Source organism: Garra rufa, chromosome 21, assembly GCF_049309525.1.
Source record: "Garra rufa chromosome 21, GarRuf1.0, whole genome shotgun sequence".
In the NCBI taxonomy this organism is placed as follows: domain Eukaryota; kingdom Metazoa; phylum Chordata; class Actinopteri; order Cypriniformes; family Cyprinidae; genus Garra; species Garra rufa.
In genome coordinates, this window is record NC_133381.1 from 13,690,261 (window position 1) to 13,711,246 (window position 20,986).

The following is a 20,986-nucleotide window of genomic DNA, read 5'->3' on the forward strand; positions in this document are numbered from 1 at the left end:
TTTATAGCCTTTTGGTGATATTTAGTATATATCTTGATTTATCTATTTGTCCTATTTTATGCAGTTTTATTTTAATGTAAAGTAAAAATCTAATTTTAAAGTATATTCAATACTACTTTAGCCTTTTGGTGACATTTTGTTTGAAGGGTTTCAGACTGGACAGTTTAATGGAAAAATATACCTCCATATTTTTGTTGCTTTTTGATAAATATTCACTACATATCTTGATTTATTATTTTTTATTATTATTTTAGTAGATTTGGCATGTTTAATGCAAATAGTAAAATCTAGTAATAAATAATAGTAAAAGTCTACTTTTAAAATGATCAACAATACTTTTTAGCCTTTTCAGACTGGACAGTGAGTTTAATGGAAAAAATATAGCACCATATTTTTGTTGCTTTTTGGTAAATATTTAGTACATATCTTGATTTTCTTTTCTTTTTTCTTTTTTGGTATTATCTTTATTTTATTTTTTTATTTAGTGTCATTTTGTCATATTTTTTATCATTTTTTTCCAATGATGAATGACTAAGATTGTAGGTAGTAGATAACATTTTAAGGTTTTAGGGGTGGAAAAAATATATATAATATTTATTTTTAGCCTTTTGGTGATATTTAGTATATATCTTGATTTATCTATTTATCCTATATTATGCTGTTTTATTTTAATGTTAAGTAAAAATCTAGTTTTAAAGTATATTTAACACTTTTTTTTTGCCTTTTGGTGATATTTAGTTTGAAGGGGTTTAGGCTGGACAGTTTAATGGAAAAATATACCTCCATATTTTTTTAGCTTTTTGTTAAATATTTACTACATATCTTGAATTATTATTCTTTATTTTATTTTATTTTATTTTGTGTCCTTTTGCCATATGTTATATCATTCATTTCTACCATTGATGATGAAAAAAAAAATGAAGGGTGGAAAAATGTCACAAAATATTTTTTTAGCCTTTTGGTGATATTTAGTTTGAAGGGTTTAGGGCTGGACAGTTTATTGGAAAAATACACCATATTTTTGTTGCTTTTTGATGAATATTTTATTTTATTTTATTCATTGTCCCTTGAGCATATTTTCTATAATTTCGTCCATTGATGAATAATCAAGATTGTAAAACGTACATAAAATTGGAAGGTTTTAATTCACAATATAGGACAAATACATAAATCAAGATATATACTAAATATCACTAAAAAAGCTAAAAAATATATTATTATTTTTTAATGTATTCTACTTTGTCTACTTTATTGTTTATTTTAAAATCAGAGAAACCCTCATTTCAACCAGACAGAAAATTTGGACAAGTAGATTTGAAATGTTTAATGCAAATAGTAAAATCTAGTAATAAATAATAGTAAAAATCTAGTTTTAAAGTATTAACAATACTTTTTTAGCCTAATTGGTGATATTTTGTTTGAAGGGTTTAGGGCTGGACAGTTTAATGGAAAAACATACCACCATATTTTTGTTGCTTTTTGGTAAATATTTAGTGTGTAAATTGATTTTTTTTTTTTTATTAGTTTTTTATTGTATTTTAAGTGTCCTTTTGTCATATTTTCTAGCATTTCCTCAATTTATGAATGACTAAGATTGTATGAAGTACATAAACATTTAAAAGTTTTAGGGCTGAAAATTTTTTTTTTAATTTATTCTACTTTGTCTACCTGTTTTTATTTTAAAATCAGAGAAACATTTTTGACAAGTAGATTTAAAATGTTTAATGCAATGATTAAAATCTAGTAATAAATAATAGTAAAAATCTAGTTTTAGAGTATTAACATAGTTTTTGACCGATCAACACACCAAATAATATTTTTAAATGGCATTTAAATATTAAAAAAAAAATGTTTTATTTATATGCACGAAAATAACTGTATTTATCAACATTTTTGGCTGAAACAAATATGTGACCCTGGACCACAAAACCAGTCTTAAGTCGCTGGGGTATATTTGTAGCAATAGCCAAAAATACATTGTATGGGTCAAAATTATTGATTTTTCTTTTATGCCAAAAATCATTAGGAAATTAAGTAAAGATCATGTTCCATGAAGATTTTTTTGTAAAATTCCTACTGTAAACATATCAAAATGTAATTTTTGATTAGTAATATGCATTAAGTACTTAATTTGGACAACTTTAAAGGTGATTTTCTCAGTATTTTGATTTTTTTGCACCCTCAAATTCCAGTTTTTCAAATAGATGTATCTCAGCCAAATATTGCCCTATCCTAACAAACCATACATCAATAAAAAGCTTATTTATGATGTATACATCTCAGTTTTATGAAAATTTAACCTTATGACTGGTTTTGTGGTCCAGGGTCACATATGGCTGTAATATGTGACAGATGTCAAGCAAAGACTTTTTTGAGGGATGATTCAAAAGAATCATTAAATCAAAGTTTTGAATCAGTTCATTGAACTTACCTAATCTAATTGCACTTTATTTTTTACAGTGTTTCTCAATCATGTATCGTAACATATATAAAATATATCGATCCACCCTAGTGCATGTAGTCTTACATTTCTTTGAAAATGAACAAGTTTCCTTAATATTTAACATTTTGTGCGTTTTATTGTAACTTGAACCAGAAATCTGTATGGAATCAATTGCAGTATAAACAATGCAACTAGCATTGCCATGACTATATTGTATCCAACTACTAAAGTACTGCATAGTAGGTGGCAGCTGCTTCTCAGCATTAGCATGTTATGACTTACATGTGTAACCATGAAAGTAATGGAGCATGTTGATTGTTTTCAGGCGCTGGATGTGATCAGTCAAGTCGGCGATCTGCTGCAGCTGAAGTATTCACGCCGCAAAGTTCTTCCCTCGTTGGACCGGCCCTTTGACGAGACCACATATGAGGAGAACGAAGAGTGACATACTTCCAATCTGAACCAAATGTGCACTGCTCATCTTCTGCTCTCTGAAAGGAAGCAGCGAACCACTTAATAAATATAACTCTTTTTTTTAAAACCTAGGTATATCATCTTTATTTTAACACACGAAGCTCTTTTGAAAACACTGATGCTTTTAGAAAAAGAAATACCCCCACTTACTGCATTTGTCACCTCAGTTTGGTTTTGACTTGAGGTTTCATTGTGGCATTCGTTTAGGATAATAAATACTTGATTTTTCTCTGCCAGCCACAGGAGGCTTTAAGCTGCTTGTGTACTTGCTAAAGCCATATGTCACTGCAGCCTTCAAAACCATTTTGTGTACAAAAATTGAAACGTTTTTTTTTTTTTTTCTCAAGTAAGTGAGAACAGACTGGCAGCGAACCCATAATTCCGAGGATCCTGACCTATGAAAGGAATTACAGGTTCTTCTTATTGCATTGTCAGTACATTCACTGTGTTACCTAAATCAAACTCCAAAACCTCCACAACTTGGCTCTCTAGTTGTTGTTGTTTCCACAGATTTTGACTTGCGGCCAGCTCTGGTGTCTTGCTTCAATCCGGCTATCGTTTTTCTTATGTTACCAGGATATTTATTTTTTCATCAAGATACAAATCGCAGAGGGCGATGTTGGTTATGTCTGAGGGAAGCCTAGGTAGAAACATGCGTATTTATCACATTTTCACCTCTGAGGAAACTTGGATGCTGATTATATGCATCCAAAGCTGGAGCGCACATTGTGCGGTAGGGATCCAAAACCTTGTGGAAACTACAACTTTAAAAGAATAGTTCAACGTTTTCAGAAAGTTTACTCATCGTCAGACCATCCGAGATGTAGATGAATTGGTTTCTTCATCCAGATTTTGCATTACATCACTTGCTCACCAATGGATGCGTTGCAGTGAATGGGTGCCGTCAGAATGAGAGTCCAAACAGCTGACAAAAACATCATAGTAATCCACACAACTCCAGTCCATCAGTGTCTTGTGAAGCGAAAAGCTGCATGTTTGTAGGAAATCCATCAAGCCATTTTAACTTTGAACCAGCTAAATTATGACTATTTTGTATTGATTTTGTTTTAAAAGCTGCTTGATCTGTGCATATTTCTCTCCTGATTCATACAGCTTTAACTGGAGAAAGCAATATTATGGATAGAAGATATATTACAAACTTTCAGCTTTTCCATCATCAAGACGTTAATTGATGGACTGGAGTCATGTGGATTATTATGATGTTTTTATGAGCTGTTTAGACTTCTGACGGCACCCATTCACTACAGAGGATCCATTGATGAGCAAGTGATTCGATGCTAAATTTTTCCAAATCTGTTTTGATGAATAAGCAAAGTCATCTGCAGTTGAAGTCAAAAAAAGTTTTGAAATCTGCAAAATGTTAATTATTTGAACAAAATAAGAGGGATCATACAAAATGCATGTTATTTTTTTTATTTAGTACTGACCTGAATAAGACATTTCACATAAAAGATGTTTATATATAATACACTTGATTCTTAATACTGTGATGTTACCTGCATGATCCACAGCTGCTTTTTTTTTTTGGTTTAGTGCCTTGTTTGTCCTGAACAATTAAACTGCCCGCTGTTCTTCAGAAAATCCTTTAGGTTTTTTGAATTTATTTTGTCTTCTGGTAGACATCTAAGTATCTTCTGTAGCTTCTGAAGGGCAGTACTAAATAACAAAAATACGATGTTTAGGCAAAATAAGAAAGATGTACACATCTTCATTCTGTTCAAAAGTTTTCACCCCCTGGCTCTTTATGCATCGTGTTTCTTTCTGAAGCATCAGTGACCGTTTGAACCTTCTGTAATAGTTGCATATGAGTCCTTCAGTTGTCCTCAGTGTGAAAAGATGGATCTCAAAATCATACAGTCATTCAAGGGACTCATGAACAACTATCACTAAACAAAAAAACAAAAACAAAAAACAGCTGTGGATAATTCAAGTAACAACAGAATATTGAGTGTATGTAAGTGTATGTAAACTTTTGAACGGGTAATTTTTCATTTAATTCTTGTGGACTATATGTAAATGTCTTTTATGTGAAATATCTTATTCAGGTCAGTACTAAATAAAAAATAACATGCATTTTGTATGATATGATCCCTCTTATTTTGGTAAAATAATTTACATTTTGCAGATTCTCCAAGGTGTGTGTAAACTTTTGACTTCAACTGTATATCTTAGACAGCTTGGGGCTGAGTACATTTTCAGCAGATTTAAAATTTTGGATGATCAGTTCCTCTAATAACTAGTTTAATAGTGACTTATTAGTGTATGAATGCAATGCCATGAAAAACTAATAAGTTTGCTCTCTCTTACGAGTTTTCATCGTGTAGTTTTATAAGCTTTTTTCGATATTGATTGACGTTCGGCGTCTTATGATTTCCAAAGTCTTTCGTCATTCATAAAAGGAGCTTTATGTTATGTATATGTTTCTTTTATGTACATATTTATTTATTATTCATGTTTCATATCTTTTATCGTTGGGAGAAGTGTACTTTAATCATCAACGGCAGCTCCAGATATCCTCTTATATGCACATGCATGATGTGCATGCTCTCAGTGCACATACTACTGATGAGTATTTTTCTATCATTTTAATATTCCCAGCCAAGCATGTGGGATGTAATCACTGAATCTGCTGGTTTATGACGCTTCAAAGGTGCTGATCTGTACACTCTATGTTCTGTTTTGTGGCTAATGTTGCTTTGGTCCTGTGGGGTAGTATGTTCTCCCATGTATTTAATTTAGTACAAGTCTTATACAACATCAAATTCCAGGGATGTTTCTTTTTAACCATTTTTTAAACATGTGTTCCTTTATATACAACCAGAAGAGAAGCTACACAGATTAAGAGATGTTTTAAACAATCGTATATTTTTATTTTCTGACATTTAATCCAACTACAAAGATAAAACACATGCTTTACAGTACATTCACTGTATGTGTTCTAATGTCACTTGGATTTTGCTGCCTGTTTTTAAGACCTACTTTTGAATCAAAGTACACTGTGGGCTTCATCAGTTCAGGAGTTGTTCCACTCCTCTAAGGAAATTAAATTACTATGACTAAATGTATTGTTAAGGTCTTTTGTGTCCTTTTCTCACTTTACATTTTGCACATTTCTATACTGTCCTGACTTACGTCAAAATTAAATTATGTCGGTTATCCAGTGGCTGCTAGATTACAAATGCGATAGTTTTGAATTAATACCTCAGAGGAATTCACATAAATGACCACAAGACCACATTAGAGGAAACATACTGTACATATTAAGCTTCTTGGAATAGACTGTTGGCAACGCTTCAATTCACAAAACAATGAAAATATTTGTATTTTTTATTTTCAAAAATGAATAAAACGGTAAAAAATACATCAGTTATATATATTTATTATATACAGTACAGTTATAAAATGTATATCTAAATGGTTGGTAAGAATATTTAATTGTTTTTGCGAGTATTTTATGCCAAGGCTACATTTGTTTGTTTACAAATATAATAAAACAGTAATATATACTAATTTTATGTTTTAATATATTTTAAAATGCTAATGTATGATATACAGTTGAAGTCAAAAGTTTACATACACCTTGCAGAATCTGCAAAATGTTAATTATTTTACCAAAATAAGAGGGATCATACAAAACGGATGTTATTTTTTATTTAGCACTGACCTGAATAAGGTATTTCACATCAAAGATGATTTACATATAGTCCACAAGAGAAAATAATAGTTGAATTTCTAAAAATGAACTTGTTCAAAAGTTTACATAGACTTGATTCTTAATACTGTTGTTATCTGAAGTTTTTTTTTTTTTTTTTTGTGATGGCTGTTCACGAGTCCCTTGTTTGTCCTGAACAGTTCAACCGCCAGCTGTTCTTCAGAAAATCTTTCAGGTCCCACAAATTCTGTAGTTTTTCAGCTTTTTTGTGTATTTGAACCATCTAAGGACAACTGAGGGACTCACATGGAACTATTACAAAAGGTTCAAACGCTCACTGATGCTCCAAAAGGAAACACGATGCATTAAGAGCCAAGGGGTGAAACCTTTTAGAATTTTAAGATCAGATGATGACCTTGTTCAGAAGTTTACATACACTTGATTCGTAATATTGTGTTGTTACCTGAATGTTTTTTTTTTTGTTTTTTTTGTGATAGTTGTTCATGAGCCCCTTGTATGTCCTGAACAGTTAAACTGCCCAGTGTTCTTCAGAAAAATCCTTCAGGTAAAAAGGATTTCTTTGGAAATACGATGCATTAAAGGAGTAGTTCACTTTCAGAACAAAAATTTACAGATAATTTACTCACCCCCTTGTCATCCAAGATGTTCATGTCTTTCTTGCTTCAGTCGTAAAGAAATGGTGTTTTTTGAGGAAAACATTTCAGGATTTCTCTCCATATAATGGACTTCTATGGTGCCCCTGAGAACTTCCAAAATGCAGCTTCTAAATAATCCCAGCTGAGGATGATCGGTTATTTTCTAAAAACATTTACAATTGATATACTTTTTAATTTCTGCAGAGTACACACAGAGCTACAAAGTATATACATTGTACTTTTTTTTTTTAGAACATAACCAATCGTTTTGCTAGATAAGACCCTTTTTTTCCTCAGCTGTGATGGTTTAGAGCCCTTTGAAGCTGCATTTTGGAAGCTCAAACTTGGGGGCACCATAGAAGTCCATTATATGGAGAGAAATCCTGAAATGTTTTCCTCAAAAAACATATTTCCTTACGACTGAAGAAAAAAAGACATGAACATCTTGGACGACAAGGGGGTGAGTACATTATCTGTACATTTTTGTTCTGAAAGTGAACTACTCCTTTAAGAGCCAGGGGTGAAAACTTTTAAAATTTGAAGACCAGGGTAAATTTACCTCATTCTGTCTTTAGGGAAACATGTAACTATCTTCTGTAGCTTCCCCTGCTGAAAAAAAAAAAAACAGCTAAAACCAGCCTAGGTTGGTTGGCTGGTTTTAGTTGGTCAACCAGCCTGGTTTTAGCTGGTCAGCAGGCTGGTTTTAGCTGTTTATTTCAGCAGGCTCTGAAGGTCAGTACTAAATGAAAAAAAAAAAAAAAAGATATTTTGGGAAAATAAGAAAAATCTACACATTTTCATTCCGTTCAAAAGTTTTCACCCCCTAGATCTTAATGCATTATGTTTCCTTCTGGAGCATCAGTGAGCGTTTGAACCGTCAAATACACAAAAATTCTGAAAAACTAAAGATTTTGTGGGACCTGAAGGATTTTTCTGAAGAACAGCGGGCAGTTTAACTGTTCAGGACAAACAGGGACTTATTACAACAATTACTAAACAAAAACACAGCTTTTCATTCCGGTAACAACACAGTATTAAGAATCAACGGGGTCATTTTCTCTTGTGGATACGACATTTATGTAAAAAATATTATTTATTAATATATTTAAATATGAATATCTTATTACATTAGTATATTTATTTTTAGATAATGCGTTAAGTAAACCAAAACCTTCGTCTTTACTGGGTCTCACGAGGATATACCCCACGCAGCTCCAGCTTCTAACGCTTCATTCATTCATTCAGTCAGTCAGTCAGAGCGGGGTTTATGAACCCCTCCTCCAGAGACGTCACGCAAGCGGAGGGAGATGAATGTCACATCCAGCCAGTGATTTACTGAGGGCACTTCACCACAGTACCTGCATGAGGTGTAGACTTCTGTGGGCCTGAGTCAAGAGCGCATCATAGATCTGCATTCACGGCTAGTGAGGATACGAGCGCTGCGTTGAGCTTCTTCGCGTCTTGGACCTTCACATTGCGTTCCGTGAGACGCGTGTTTGAGGAGCTATCCACCGGAGAATCCCACTCAAACAAGACTGTTCTTTATATATTTTCTGCTTGATAGAGGCGCGACACATGGAAGATCACCAGAAGAACTCTGAGGGGAATATCAAAGTTTGGGAACTGCTGAAATGCGTTTGGAGACCAAGAACCTTTCAGAGTCAGAAGATCTGAGGGACACGCGGACATGAGGGTTGCTCTGTTACTCACTGGGAATTTGCTTTACTTGTTTAATGCCTAATGCCTTTCTGACGTGTTAGATGGATTGGTTTTATGCGAGGGATGGTCATATATACAAAGAAAGAGACGTAAAAGAACCTTGCGACTGAAGAGGGTTGAGAGACGCTCACAGAAGCTCACCAAAAGTGGTGCACGATAGCAAAAACCATAGTAAAAACTGTCCGTATTAATATTTATTTACGAAGTCATGCTGATTCGAAGCCAAGCTTTACGGTGGGCAGTTTTCTTGACACTTTGTCTTCTGTTGGTGAAGGGGTTCCCTGCAAAAAGACGAAGAGCAAATCACATCAAGAGCAAGAGTGGAACATCTGTAGAGGTAGGATTTCAGCACTGATTGATTATTAATTAGCTATTTTTAAAATGAAATATTATTTTACAACATCCATATCTAAACGAATCAAGACTTATAATGCCTATTATATTATTTGTCAGAAAATCCCAAATAAATTATAGGTCTAAAAGTAGTTTTGTGACTATCTTAGTCAGTGATGTGCAGAAAATTAATGTTGTCACTTGATCTGGTCTTTTAACCAATAGGAAAGATGTCACATCTAATAACCACACCATCCAGTCAAACAAGTGTGTGTTATAAATATATATTTTATATCTAGTGGTCAACATTTGAAGTGGATCAAAAAATGTTCATAACATGAAGGGGTATTGTTTTGGTGTTGGGACAACTTTGATGAAAGGTTTTGATCCACTTCAATTGCTGACTGCTATATTTTAACTGAAAGGAGAATGTTTTAAAAGGACGCATTTATATATCACAATATTTTGACCAAAGCAGTTATTTGATATTCATTGTGACAACTAGCACACCTCTAAGAAATGATGAGAAATAAAGTTGCAATTGTGAAATATAAAGTTGCAATTGAGATGCAAACTCATAATTTTGAGAAATGAAGTTGCAATTTTAAGATGTAGAGTTGCAATTTTGAGATAAAAACTTGCAATTCTAAGAATTTGTGACAACTGTGAGAAATAAAGTTGCAATTATGAAATATAAAGTTCTGATTGAGATGTGAACTCATCAATTTGAGAAATTAAGTTGCAATTTTATGATGTAAAGTCGCAATTCTAGAAATTGGCACAATTGTGAGAAATAAAGTTTCAATTAAGATGTAAACATAATTTTAAGAAATGAATTTGCATTTTTAAGATATAAAGTTGCAATATTCAGATATAAAGTCGCAATTCTAAGAAACTGTCACAATTATGAGAAATAAAGTTGCAATTTTGAGATATAAAGTCGCAATTGAGATGTAAACTCATAATTTTGAGAAATAAAGTTACAATTTTAAGATGTAGAGTTGCAATTTTGAGATATAAAGTCGCAATTCTAAGAAATTGTCACAGTTATGAGAAATAAACTTGCAATTTTGAGATATAAAATAATTGAGATGTAAACTCATAATTTTAAGAAATGAAGTTGCAATTTTAAGATATAAAGTTGCAATTTTGAGATATAAAGTCACAGTTCTAATAAATTGTCACAATAATGAGAAATAAACTTGCAACTTTGAGATATAAAATCACAACTGAGATGTAAACTCATAATTTTAAGAAAGGAATTTGCATTTTTAAAATATAAAGTTGCAATATTGAGATATAAAGTCGCAATTCTAAGAAACTGTCACAATTATGAGAAATAAAGTTGCAATTTTGAGATATAAAGTCGCAATTGAGATGTAAACTCATAATTTTGAGAAATAAAGTTACAATTTTAAGATGTAGAGTTGCAATTTTGAGATATAAAGTCGCAATTCTAAGAAATTGTCACAGTTATGAGAAATAAACTTGCAATTTTGAGATATAAAATAATTGAGATGTAAACTCATAATTTTAAGAAATGAAGTTGCAATTTTAAGATATAAAGTTGCAATTTTGAGATATAAAGTCACAGTTCTAATAAATTGTCACAATAATGAGAAATAAACTTGCAACTTTGAGATATAAAATCACAACTGAGATGTAAACTCATAATTTTAAGAAAGGAATTTGCATTTTTAAAATATAAAGTTGCAATATTGAGATATAAAGTCGCAATTCTAAGAAACTGTCACAATTATGAGAAATAAAGTTGCAATTTTGAGATATAAAGTCGCAATTGAGATGTAAACTCATAATTTTGAGAAATAAAGTTACAATTTTAAGATGTAGAGTTGCAATTTTGAGATATAAAGTCGCAATTCTAAGAAATTGTCACAGTTATGAGAAATAAACTTGCAATTTTGAGATATAAAATAATTGAGATGTAAACTCATAATTTTAAGAAATGAAGTTGCAATTTTAAGATATAAAGTTGCAATTTTGAGATATAAAGTCACAGTTCTAATAAATTGTCACAATAATGAGAAATAAAGTTGCAACTTTGAAATATAAAATCACAACTGAGATGTAAACTCATAATTTTAAGAAATGAAGTTGCAATTTTGAGATACAAAGTCGCAATTCTAAGAAACTGTCACAATTATGAGAAATAAAGTTGCAATTTTGAGATATAAAGTCGCAATTGAGATGTAAACTTATAATTTTTAGAAATAAAGTTGCAATTTTAGGATGTAAAGTTGCAAATTTGAAATATAAAGTCACAATTCTAAGAAATTGTCACAATTATGAGAAATGAAATTGTAATTGTGAAATATGAAGTTGCAATTGAGATGTAAACTCATGATTTTGAGAAATGAAGTTGCAATTCTAAGATATGAAGTTACAATTATTAAATATAAAGTTGCAGTTCTAAGAAATTGTCACAATTATGAGAAATAAAATTGTAATTGTGAAAAGTGAAGTTGAAATTGAGATGTAAACTCCTAATTTTGAAAAAATGAAGTTGCAATTTTAAGATGCAAAGTTGCAGTTTTTAGATATAAAGTCATAATTGAGATGTAAACTCCTAATTTTGAGAAATGAAGTTGCAATTTTAAGATATAAAGTTGAGATATAGTCTATATATATAGCAATTGTGAAATAAGAAGTTGAAATTAAGATGTAAACGCATCAGTTTGAGAAATTAATTTTTTAAAGAATTTTAAGATGTAAAGTTACGATTTTGAAGTATAAAGTCACACTTCTAAGAAATTGTCACAATTATGAAAAATAAAGTTGCAATTGTGAAATATATATTGTGACAATTAGCCCCAGTCTGCTTTACTATGCTTTAGAACTAAATGAATTCAAATAAGTTTTCATAGAGCAGCAGCTGTCAGACAGGTATGAATCGTTTATCATCATATCCAGAAAGAACCAGGATAAAGTCTATTAGAGGTCAAACTACACTAAAAATACAGTTTCCATAGTTAAAGTGCGATTAATGCCTGGAACGGCGGGACGGTTAATTTGCCCCGTCTGTTAAATGATAAACCACAGTTTAATGTTCATGGGTTGTTTTGGGCATTTTATTCAATCATTTCTCCTTCAGCAGAGAAGTGAGGTCACACTGAATCCAGGGTTATGCTGTGACTTTTTTTTCACGGATCAGCTTTATGGAGTGTTAACGCAGAGAGGAAATGCAAACCTACCCTAGGCTGCCTTTTAACAGTCATTTCCCCTCTGAAAAGAATTTTGAACACAAGTCCTAGACGTAAAACTAAGGCCCCTCTTGCATGTGCATATGAATCGATCAATATAGCAGATGCTGGACAAACCTGAGCTGGGGGTTAAGAACACGTCTTTCTCAAGGGTGCGAAGATCTGACAGAAAGCAGATTGGTACTCGGGTGATACAAGACCGTCTTTGTGCGCCGTGTGAAAACATCACGTCTCCCCCACCTTTTAAGCCAATTGGGAAAGATGTTTTTATTAAAGTAGCCACCGGGGTTCGCGCAGACATGGGAGGGCCATTGTTTCCCCGGCGCAACAGGAAGTCTTTGCTTCTCACAAAAACTGACACTTACTAATCTAAACAGCCAGCTGGAATCCGATACGCCACGCTCGGAGAAATCTCATAGGAGTTCAGCGGCCTTGGTGCTATAATTGATAAGCCCAATAATCACAGGGCTCTTCCTCTCCTCAAGCCCAAGCAGACACCAATTCCACAAATGGCGCCAAATTCTTGAGCCCGGCTTGGAAGTTCATGTTGCCGTTTCTTAGCATTGTGCCGGATGACTCGGGTGCGGAAAGCTCTCAAATGTCCAGCGCTCTAATTGAGGTTAAGCTGAAACTGTAAACCATAATCTGTTTGAAAATATATAGCGAATGCCTTGGTAGACGCTGTGAAAGCTACATTCAGAATTTAATGAAGAAACACCAGATAATATTTCACAAAAACCACCAGAACACACACATACCAGCATGCGAGTAGAAATAGATTTAATAACGTGCCTGCATGTTGCTGAGTACAACAATTTTTTAGATCTTGGCCCTACAAAACATGTTGTGCAGCACCGAGATCTGATTATAAACATCTGAAGCTCGTAAAAGAAAAGATATGTATCCAATCCGCCTTTTTTAGTTTATAACATTAATACAGTTGGTATCGAGATGTACAGTGGTACGTTTGGTACAAGTTGGTTATCAAGTGTCAACAGGAATTCTATGGGATGTGATTTCTAAGGCTTACATGACGTTAATGAACAGTTTTTGACACAAGCCATCTGAGAGAAGCCAGACGTGGATCTGGGTGGGATATATCCATGTAGGCGCTCTAACCTTGAGCTTCACTTGCTGCGCACAAAAGTGTTTTGTATGGAAACCCAATTCTGCCCTTGAAAAAACTAAGCAAAACAGGTACATGTGAGTAAGAAATATTAAGTCAGATTGAGATATAAAGTCGATAACTATGAAAAATAAAAACGAGATAAAGTGTGAAGTTTAGAATGTAAGAAATTACCTTAAACTGTGAGAAATTAATTGATTACAAGAAATCAAGTCACAAATGTGAGACATGAGAAAAAGTTGCAATTTTAAGATGTAAAGTTGCATTTTGAGATATGAAAACGCAGTTCTAAGAAATAAAGTTATAATTACAAATAAAAAAAGTAATAGTTATAAGAAAATAAAGTTACAATTGTAAGATATAAAGTCACAGTTGTAAAAAATAAAAAAGGATTCATCTAAAAGATGCAATGAAGTTTAAACTAAGATGTAAACTCATAATTTTGAGAATCAAAGCTGTAAACATGTAAATCTCACAAAAGTAAAGTACAAATTGTAGTGGTGTCCCTTTGTGTGAAAAGCTTTAGCATACTTAGTTCATTTCAAACGAGACGTTTTGGTAAAAATGACTTGCTGTTTAGAAAGTGAGTAAACTAGGCTCTGAATGATTCACTGACTCTGACTCACTGACTCTGATTCACTCTCTAAAAGAATCAGTTCATAGGAGTCACTTGTTCGCATCGGACATCACGACTCGTGCTGTGCTGGCTGTGCTTGTGTTCGTTGTAGTACAGAAAGAGAAAATTTTAAAATTAAATTTTTAATTATTTTTGCACTTTGCATTTTATGATGCATCTTTACCAGTGATGCCAAGTCCACTGTTTTCCTGCAGAATATGGCTACTTAAACACTGTTGCCACTTGTTTTTCATGTCCGTGGGTTAATGTGACCCTAATAACAATATTTAGCCACCGCAATGTGAATTTTACCAGGAGAACACAGCCAGAACTGTGTATTTCACCCCGTGAACAAGACTTTTAGCCGGGGGACCAACCCCAACAAAACATGATTTAGCTAGTTTTGAATAGCAATTGGGAAGGTTTTATTGTGAAAACCTGGCAACCCTGATTGTTACCACTTCAGTCAGTAGCTGAGCCAGAGATCTTAATACAGGGAGCTGCAATTTTAAGATGTGAAGTCAATTATTAGAAATAAAGACAGTTATTAGAAATAAAGTTGCAATTATGGGAAATTAAGTCACAGTTAACTCAAAATTTAGAGTAATAAAGTTGCTATTTTAGAATGTAATGTAATTTTTGGTGATATAAAGTCGCAATTCTAAGAAATTGCCACATATATCAGAAAAAGTTATGAGAAATAAAGTTGCAATTATCAGAAATAAATTTGCAGTTTGAGAAATAAAGTTACAGTTGTGAAACCTAAAGTCACATTTCTAAGAAATTGACGCAGTTATGAGAAATAATGTTGCAAATGTCAAATAAGAATTTGCAAGTAAGATGTAAACTCATAATTTCGAGAAATAAAGTTGCAGTTTCAAGATATATTGTTGTAATTCTAAGAAATTCTCATAATTATGAATTATGAAGTCACATTTGATATGTAAACTCATAATTTTGAGAAATGAAAGTGCAGTTTTAAGGTGTAAAGTTGCTAGAAGAAATTGAAATTGTCGCAATTATGAGAAATAGTTGCAATTGTAAAATATAAAGTTGAAATTTTTAGAATTTGATAAATAAAGTTGCAATTTTTAGAAATAAAGTCGCAATTCTAATAAATTGTCACAATTATTAGAAAAAAAAATGCAATTGTGAGATGTAAAAAATTGCAACTTTGAGATATAGTCGCAATACTAGGAAATTGTCACAATTATGAGAAATACAGTTGCAATTGTGAAATATGAAGTTGCAATTGTGATGTGAAGTTGAAATTTTATATGGAAAGTTGCAGAGATCAGAGTTGTGAGATATGATGTTGCAATTGTGGGATATAAAGTCACAATAACGAGAAACAAATTAAGGCCACAATCACTTTTTTGTTTTTTCACACTGAAGTGGAAATGAGCTTCCATAGTTTTAACTGCATGACATGCCAACAAGCAATAAGGACTTCTGACACTGTGATTAATCCTTGGCTTGAAGAAAAACTTGCTTTTCCCTCTTTTTTGGAAGAGAGTAATCAAATCCATCCATTTTATTGAATTATGAACAAGCCGCTCAGTTTCCCGTCGCTAATGCGTCCCATTTGCTTTCTTTCTAGGCGGTCAGAGGTAATGCTTTGTGAGGGTGTTGGGGAAATCAGACCCTGAATGTTGCATGTGCTTTGGGACTCTGTTGCCTCTCCAGCTTTGGTGCCCCGATGCCCTGCCCTTGTTGCGGTGGCACCTCAGCTCCAGCATATTCAGCTCAAAGCATCCCTAGACCCCGTGTGTGTGGTATTTATTTTGGCAGCGACGTATTCGTTTATTCTCTTAGGTCTCCGCGCCCGTCCAGATGGCACGTCCTATAAAACACAATAACTGTTTGTGAGGAGAGGAGATAACACATGGTACACTGATGCTGTTGAGGCATGCCAAGAGAATCAGATTGTAACATGGTGGTATGCTGGAAGGAAAATATAGAGAAAGAACAACATAAAGGCATGAGGACAATGATCGTCTCTGCCAGGATCTGGGCAGGATTACATCCTTTGCATGTCACTCTGCTCACGAGTGGCCTTGCTGTCTTGCCTCTGTTTCTGTTGGCCCCCTTTGTGGAGAGTCGGGAATTCTGGCTCCAGGGACTTTGCTCTGTGGCACAGGAAAGTATTCTTTAAAGTGTATTTTCTCATATTAACCTGTAGCACTCAAGTGAAATCATAGCCATCCTTTTCGTCTCAGCTGGTGGGTAAGCAGTTTCACCCATGTGAAGAAAGAGATTAATACAAACGGCAACGCTGAGTGAGGAGCTTATCTTGGCCTGACTTTTTCTCAGAGGTTTGATTATAGAATGATTGAAGGGAATGGCATGAAAGATCTTGGAAGGCGCACAAAGTGAGGAAACACTTGAAATCCTTCATTGCGCTCGCTACAGGCAGGCAGAGAAAACTTTGTGGATGGTAACATCTCATTGGTTTTCACACGACTGGAAAAAATGGACAGTAGTTCCCAACTGCACTCTGACTTTGCACTTCCTAGAGATTCATTTAAATGTTGCCTTGATGTTTACTACCTTAATGTCAGACACAAGTATTCGTTTGAATCTGCACAAACAAGTTTTTAAACATAAAAAATATATTGCTATGTAAAATTTGATTGCAGACAACCATATACATGTACCTGTTTTTCTTTATTCTTGATGAAAACTTGCCAACCAATCAGATTTGAGCTTTGGGTCATGTGTCAGTACATTTCTGATGGTGCAAGCACATCGAGTCAAGCGCTAAACTATTCAGAATAGGAAGTAAAATGGTCACATTCATTTATAAAACTAAACTTAATCATCTTAAATTACACATACACACATGCACTGTAAATAAACGTACATCTCACAAACATAAAGTACAAATTGTAGTAGTGTGGCCCTTTGTGTGAAAAGCTTTAGCATACTTAGTTTATTTCAAACCAACCAGATGTTTTGGTAAAAATGACTCACGGTTTAGCAAGTGAGTAAACTAGTAACAGCTCTGAACGATTCACTGACTCTGATTCACTCTCTAAAAGAATCAGTTCACAGGAATCACTTGTTCGCATCGGACATCACGGCTCGTCCTGTGCTTGCGTGTTTGTTGTTATACAGGAAGAGGAATCGCTAAAGCTTTGGTCACTAAATTTTTTATTATTTTTGCACATTTTATTTTATGATCCTACGTTGGCAACAATGTTGCCAAGTTTACTGTTTTCCCACAGAATTTGGCTACTTTAACACTGTTGCCGCCTGTTTTTCCTGTTCGCGGGTTGATGTTACCTTAATAACGATATTTAGCCACTGGAATGTGAATTTTACCAGGGGAATGCCACCAAAAATGTGTATTTTACCGCTACAAACTTGATTTTTTTTACTGGGAGATCCCCCACTGAAACAATTGGGTTAGTTTTGAATAGCAATTGGGCAGGTTTTATTGTGAAAACCTGGCAACCCTGAACGTTACTGCTTCAGTCAGCGTAACGGCTAACTTGGATCACCTGTGCCTAAATAACCAAGTACATTACAGGCTTGACGTCACTAAATTTCAGTCAGAGTTGTACGACACTCAATCTGTATTTTCGGATACCATAGGAATGAATGGAAAGTGCCGTAAGTTGAATCCCACCTGTCGCCTAACACTTATAAAATGACATTTTTTCAGTGTAAACTATAAAAATAGTTCAATCCAAAAGTATTGTTTAGTATAAAACATGTTGAAGATAGCCAATAGGATGCTGATTCATTAAATGTTAAGCTGTTTACTTTAAAAAGCTGTTTATTTAGCATAGTGAAGCCTTTCCTCGATTGACAACCATTAAAAAATCGTCCTCTCCTTCCTTTGCCAAACCGGTAGTGTTAGCCGTTACGCTTTCTTTTCACTCTCTAAAAGAATCAGTTCACAGGAATCACTTGTTCGCATCGGACATCACGGCTCGCCCTGTGCTTGCGTGTTTGTTGTTATACAGGAAGAGGAATCGCTAAAGCTTTGGTCACTAAATTTTTTATTATTTTTGCACATTTTATTTTATGATCCTACGTTGGCAACAATGTTGCCAAGTCTACTGTTTTTCCACAGAATTTGGCTACTTTAACACTGTTGCCGCTTGTTTTTCCTGTTCGCGGGTTGATGTTACCTTAATAACGATATTTAGCCACTGGAATGTGAATTTTACCAGGAGAATGCCACCAAAAATGTGCATTTTACCGCTACAAACTTGATTTTTTTTACTGGGAGATCCCCCACTGAAACAATTGGGTTAGTTTTGAATAGCAATTGGGCAGGTTTTATTGTGAAAACCTGGCAACCCTGAACGTTACTGCTTCAGTCAGCGTAACGGCTAACTTGGATCACCTGTGCCTAAATAACCAAGTACATTACAGGCTTGACGTCACTAAATTTCAGTCAGAGTTGCACGACACTCAATCTGTATTTTCGGATACCATAGGAATGAATGGAAAGTGCCGTAAGTTGAATCCCACCTGTCGCCTAACACTTATAAAATGACATTTTTTCGGTGTAAACTCTAAAAATAGTTCAGTCCAAAAGTATTGTTTAGTATAAAACATGTTGAAGATAGCCAATAGGATGCTGATTCATTAAATGTTAAGCTGTTTCCTTTAAAAAGCTGTTTATTTAGCATAGTGAAGCCTTTTCTCGATTGACAACCATTAAAAAATCGTCCTCTCCTTCCTTCCAAACCGGAAGTGTTAGCCGTTACGCTTTTTTGGCTAAAGCTTGTAGGCTTATCTTCTGTTGGCTTTGGCACAGCCAGTCAAACGCCAAACTTTTCAGGACTGGGGGTAAAATTATCATAGTCTTTCATAAAACTTTTGTATCTTAAATTACACATTGGCTATCGGTAAATAAACAAATCTCACAAAAGTAAAGTACAAATTGTAGTAGTGTGGCCCTTTGTATGAAAAACCTTAGCATTCCAGTTCGTTACAAACTAACCAGACGTTTCGGTAAAAATGACTCGCGGTTTAGCAAGTGAGTAAACTAGTAACGGCTCTGAATGATTCACTGACTCTGATTCACTCGCTAAAAGAATCGGTTCAAATGAATCATTTGTTCGCGTTGGACATCACGACTCGCGCTGTGCGTTAGTGTTCGTTCGTTCGTTCTTGTACAGGAAGAGGAACCGAAGCTTTCGCGACCGACTAAATTTAAAATAATTTTCATTTTATTTTATGAGGCAACGTGACCGCTTCAGTCAGTAGCTTTGCTTTGCTTTTGGAACAGGGTTTCGCGTCCGGAGAACGTTTGTTTATCAACATCGGTAAACTGTCCCTGTGCTAAACAGATTCCCTTGAAAATCCTAAAATACTGAATTTAAATAGAAGCGTTTGTCGTTTTGGCGCTAATATTTGTGTAAGAATCATTAAAGACGCTTCTTTTCCTTCTCCCCACCCCCTGTGATGATGAACTTCATTAGAGCGCCAGGGTGAAGTTTATCGTCTGGAGCAGAGGACATCTGTTTTGCGTGTGGGAGAGACACAAGCAGTGAAGTGAGACAAGGCAGGCCACGCATGATCAGTAGAGAGAGGCTTTGATCAGACAGACCCAACTCCCCCTTTCTCTCCTCTGCTGCGTCAGAAGGGAACATTGGGACCATCAAACCCAGTCTCTAGATGAGGAAGAGCAGGAATACCACATGTTGAAGTGCACCAAGGTGATCTGAATCTGTGAGGGTCTGAGATGGAGAACTGAAAGTAAGGGAGCTATAGAGAATGCTTGCAGAATGATGTGGACATGATGAGGACATATGTGTCTCTTGCTTTCTGATTTATGCTTGTGTATGTTGCTGTGCTTTTGAAGTCTCTGGTGGCTTATAGACAGGGCCTCCACAAGAGCTCTTTGAAGTGCAGCATGACCCAAAATGTAAAGTCTAAACTAAGTTTCATCTGGTGCTTGTTGCATGTTGGAGAGGGCAGCTAAAGACAACATGAACATGTACACTATTTATGTAAAACATTGCAATATCCCTGGTCTTATACTGCATTAGTGTATATTATTTTAAAGAAAAAGAGAGGGGGGGTGGGGGGGTAATATTAACCAAGACTTTTTTGACCCACCTGGATAATGGCCATTTTCTATATATCTATCTATACACTATATACATTTATTCCTGTGATTTCAAAGCTGAATTTTTAACATCATTAATCCAGTCACATGATCCTTCTAATATCATTCTAATATTCTGATTTGCTGCTCAAATAAATTATTAATATTATTATGTTGAAAAGAGCTGATTAGAATTTCTCCGGTTTCTTTGATGAATAGAAAGTTCAGAAGAACAGCATTTATCTGAAATAGAAATCTTTTGTAACGTTATAGATATCTTCTACATCACTTTTAATCAATTTAAAGCATCCTTGCTAATAAAAGTATCAATTTCTATAATTCTATAAATTTAGCTTTAATTACAAGGAATAAATCATATTTTAATATATATTCAAAAACATTATTTTAAATAGTAAAAATATTTTTTGCTGTACTTTAGATAAAAAATGCATGCTTGGTCAACAGAAGAGACTTTTAAAACTTAATCTTACTAGTCTTTGGCTATTGACAGGCATTGTTATTTTCAAGTAACATAAATCACAGATATTTTTATTATATTTCATAAATCATCAAAATAATTAAATAATAATAAAAACTATAAATAAATCTATTTTTAGAATTCCTTTATTTTTTATTATTAATTAAAGATCAATTT

At 33.9% G+C, this 20,986-nt stretch overlaps 2 protein-coding genes across 2 annotated transcripts in view; both read left to right on the plus strand.

The window, feature by feature from the left end:
- Positions 1-6,005, plus strand: part of sptlc2a (serine palmitoyltransferase, long chain base subunit 2a) — a 32,107-nt gene extending 26,102 nt beyond the window's left edge. The window contains exon 10 of the mRNA XM_073826550.1: positions 2,743-6,005. Within this exon, the coding sequence (XP_073682651.1) occupies positions 2,743-2,888 (146 nt within the window). The 3' untranslated portion in view covers positions 2,889-6,005. The remainder of the gene's footprint in view (positions 1-2,742) is intronic.
- Positions 6,006-8,818: 2,813 nt separating this feature from the next.
- The window catches only part of ism2a (isthmin 2a), a 31,806-nt gene continuing 19,638 nt past the window's right edge, over positions 8,819-20,986 (plus strand). The window contains exon 1 of the mRNA XM_073827139.1: positions 8,819-9,302. Within this exon, the coding sequence (XP_073683240.1) occupies positions 9,174-9,302 (129 nt within the window). The 5' untranslated portion in view covers positions 8,819-9,173. The remainder of the gene's footprint in view (positions 9,303-20,986) is intronic.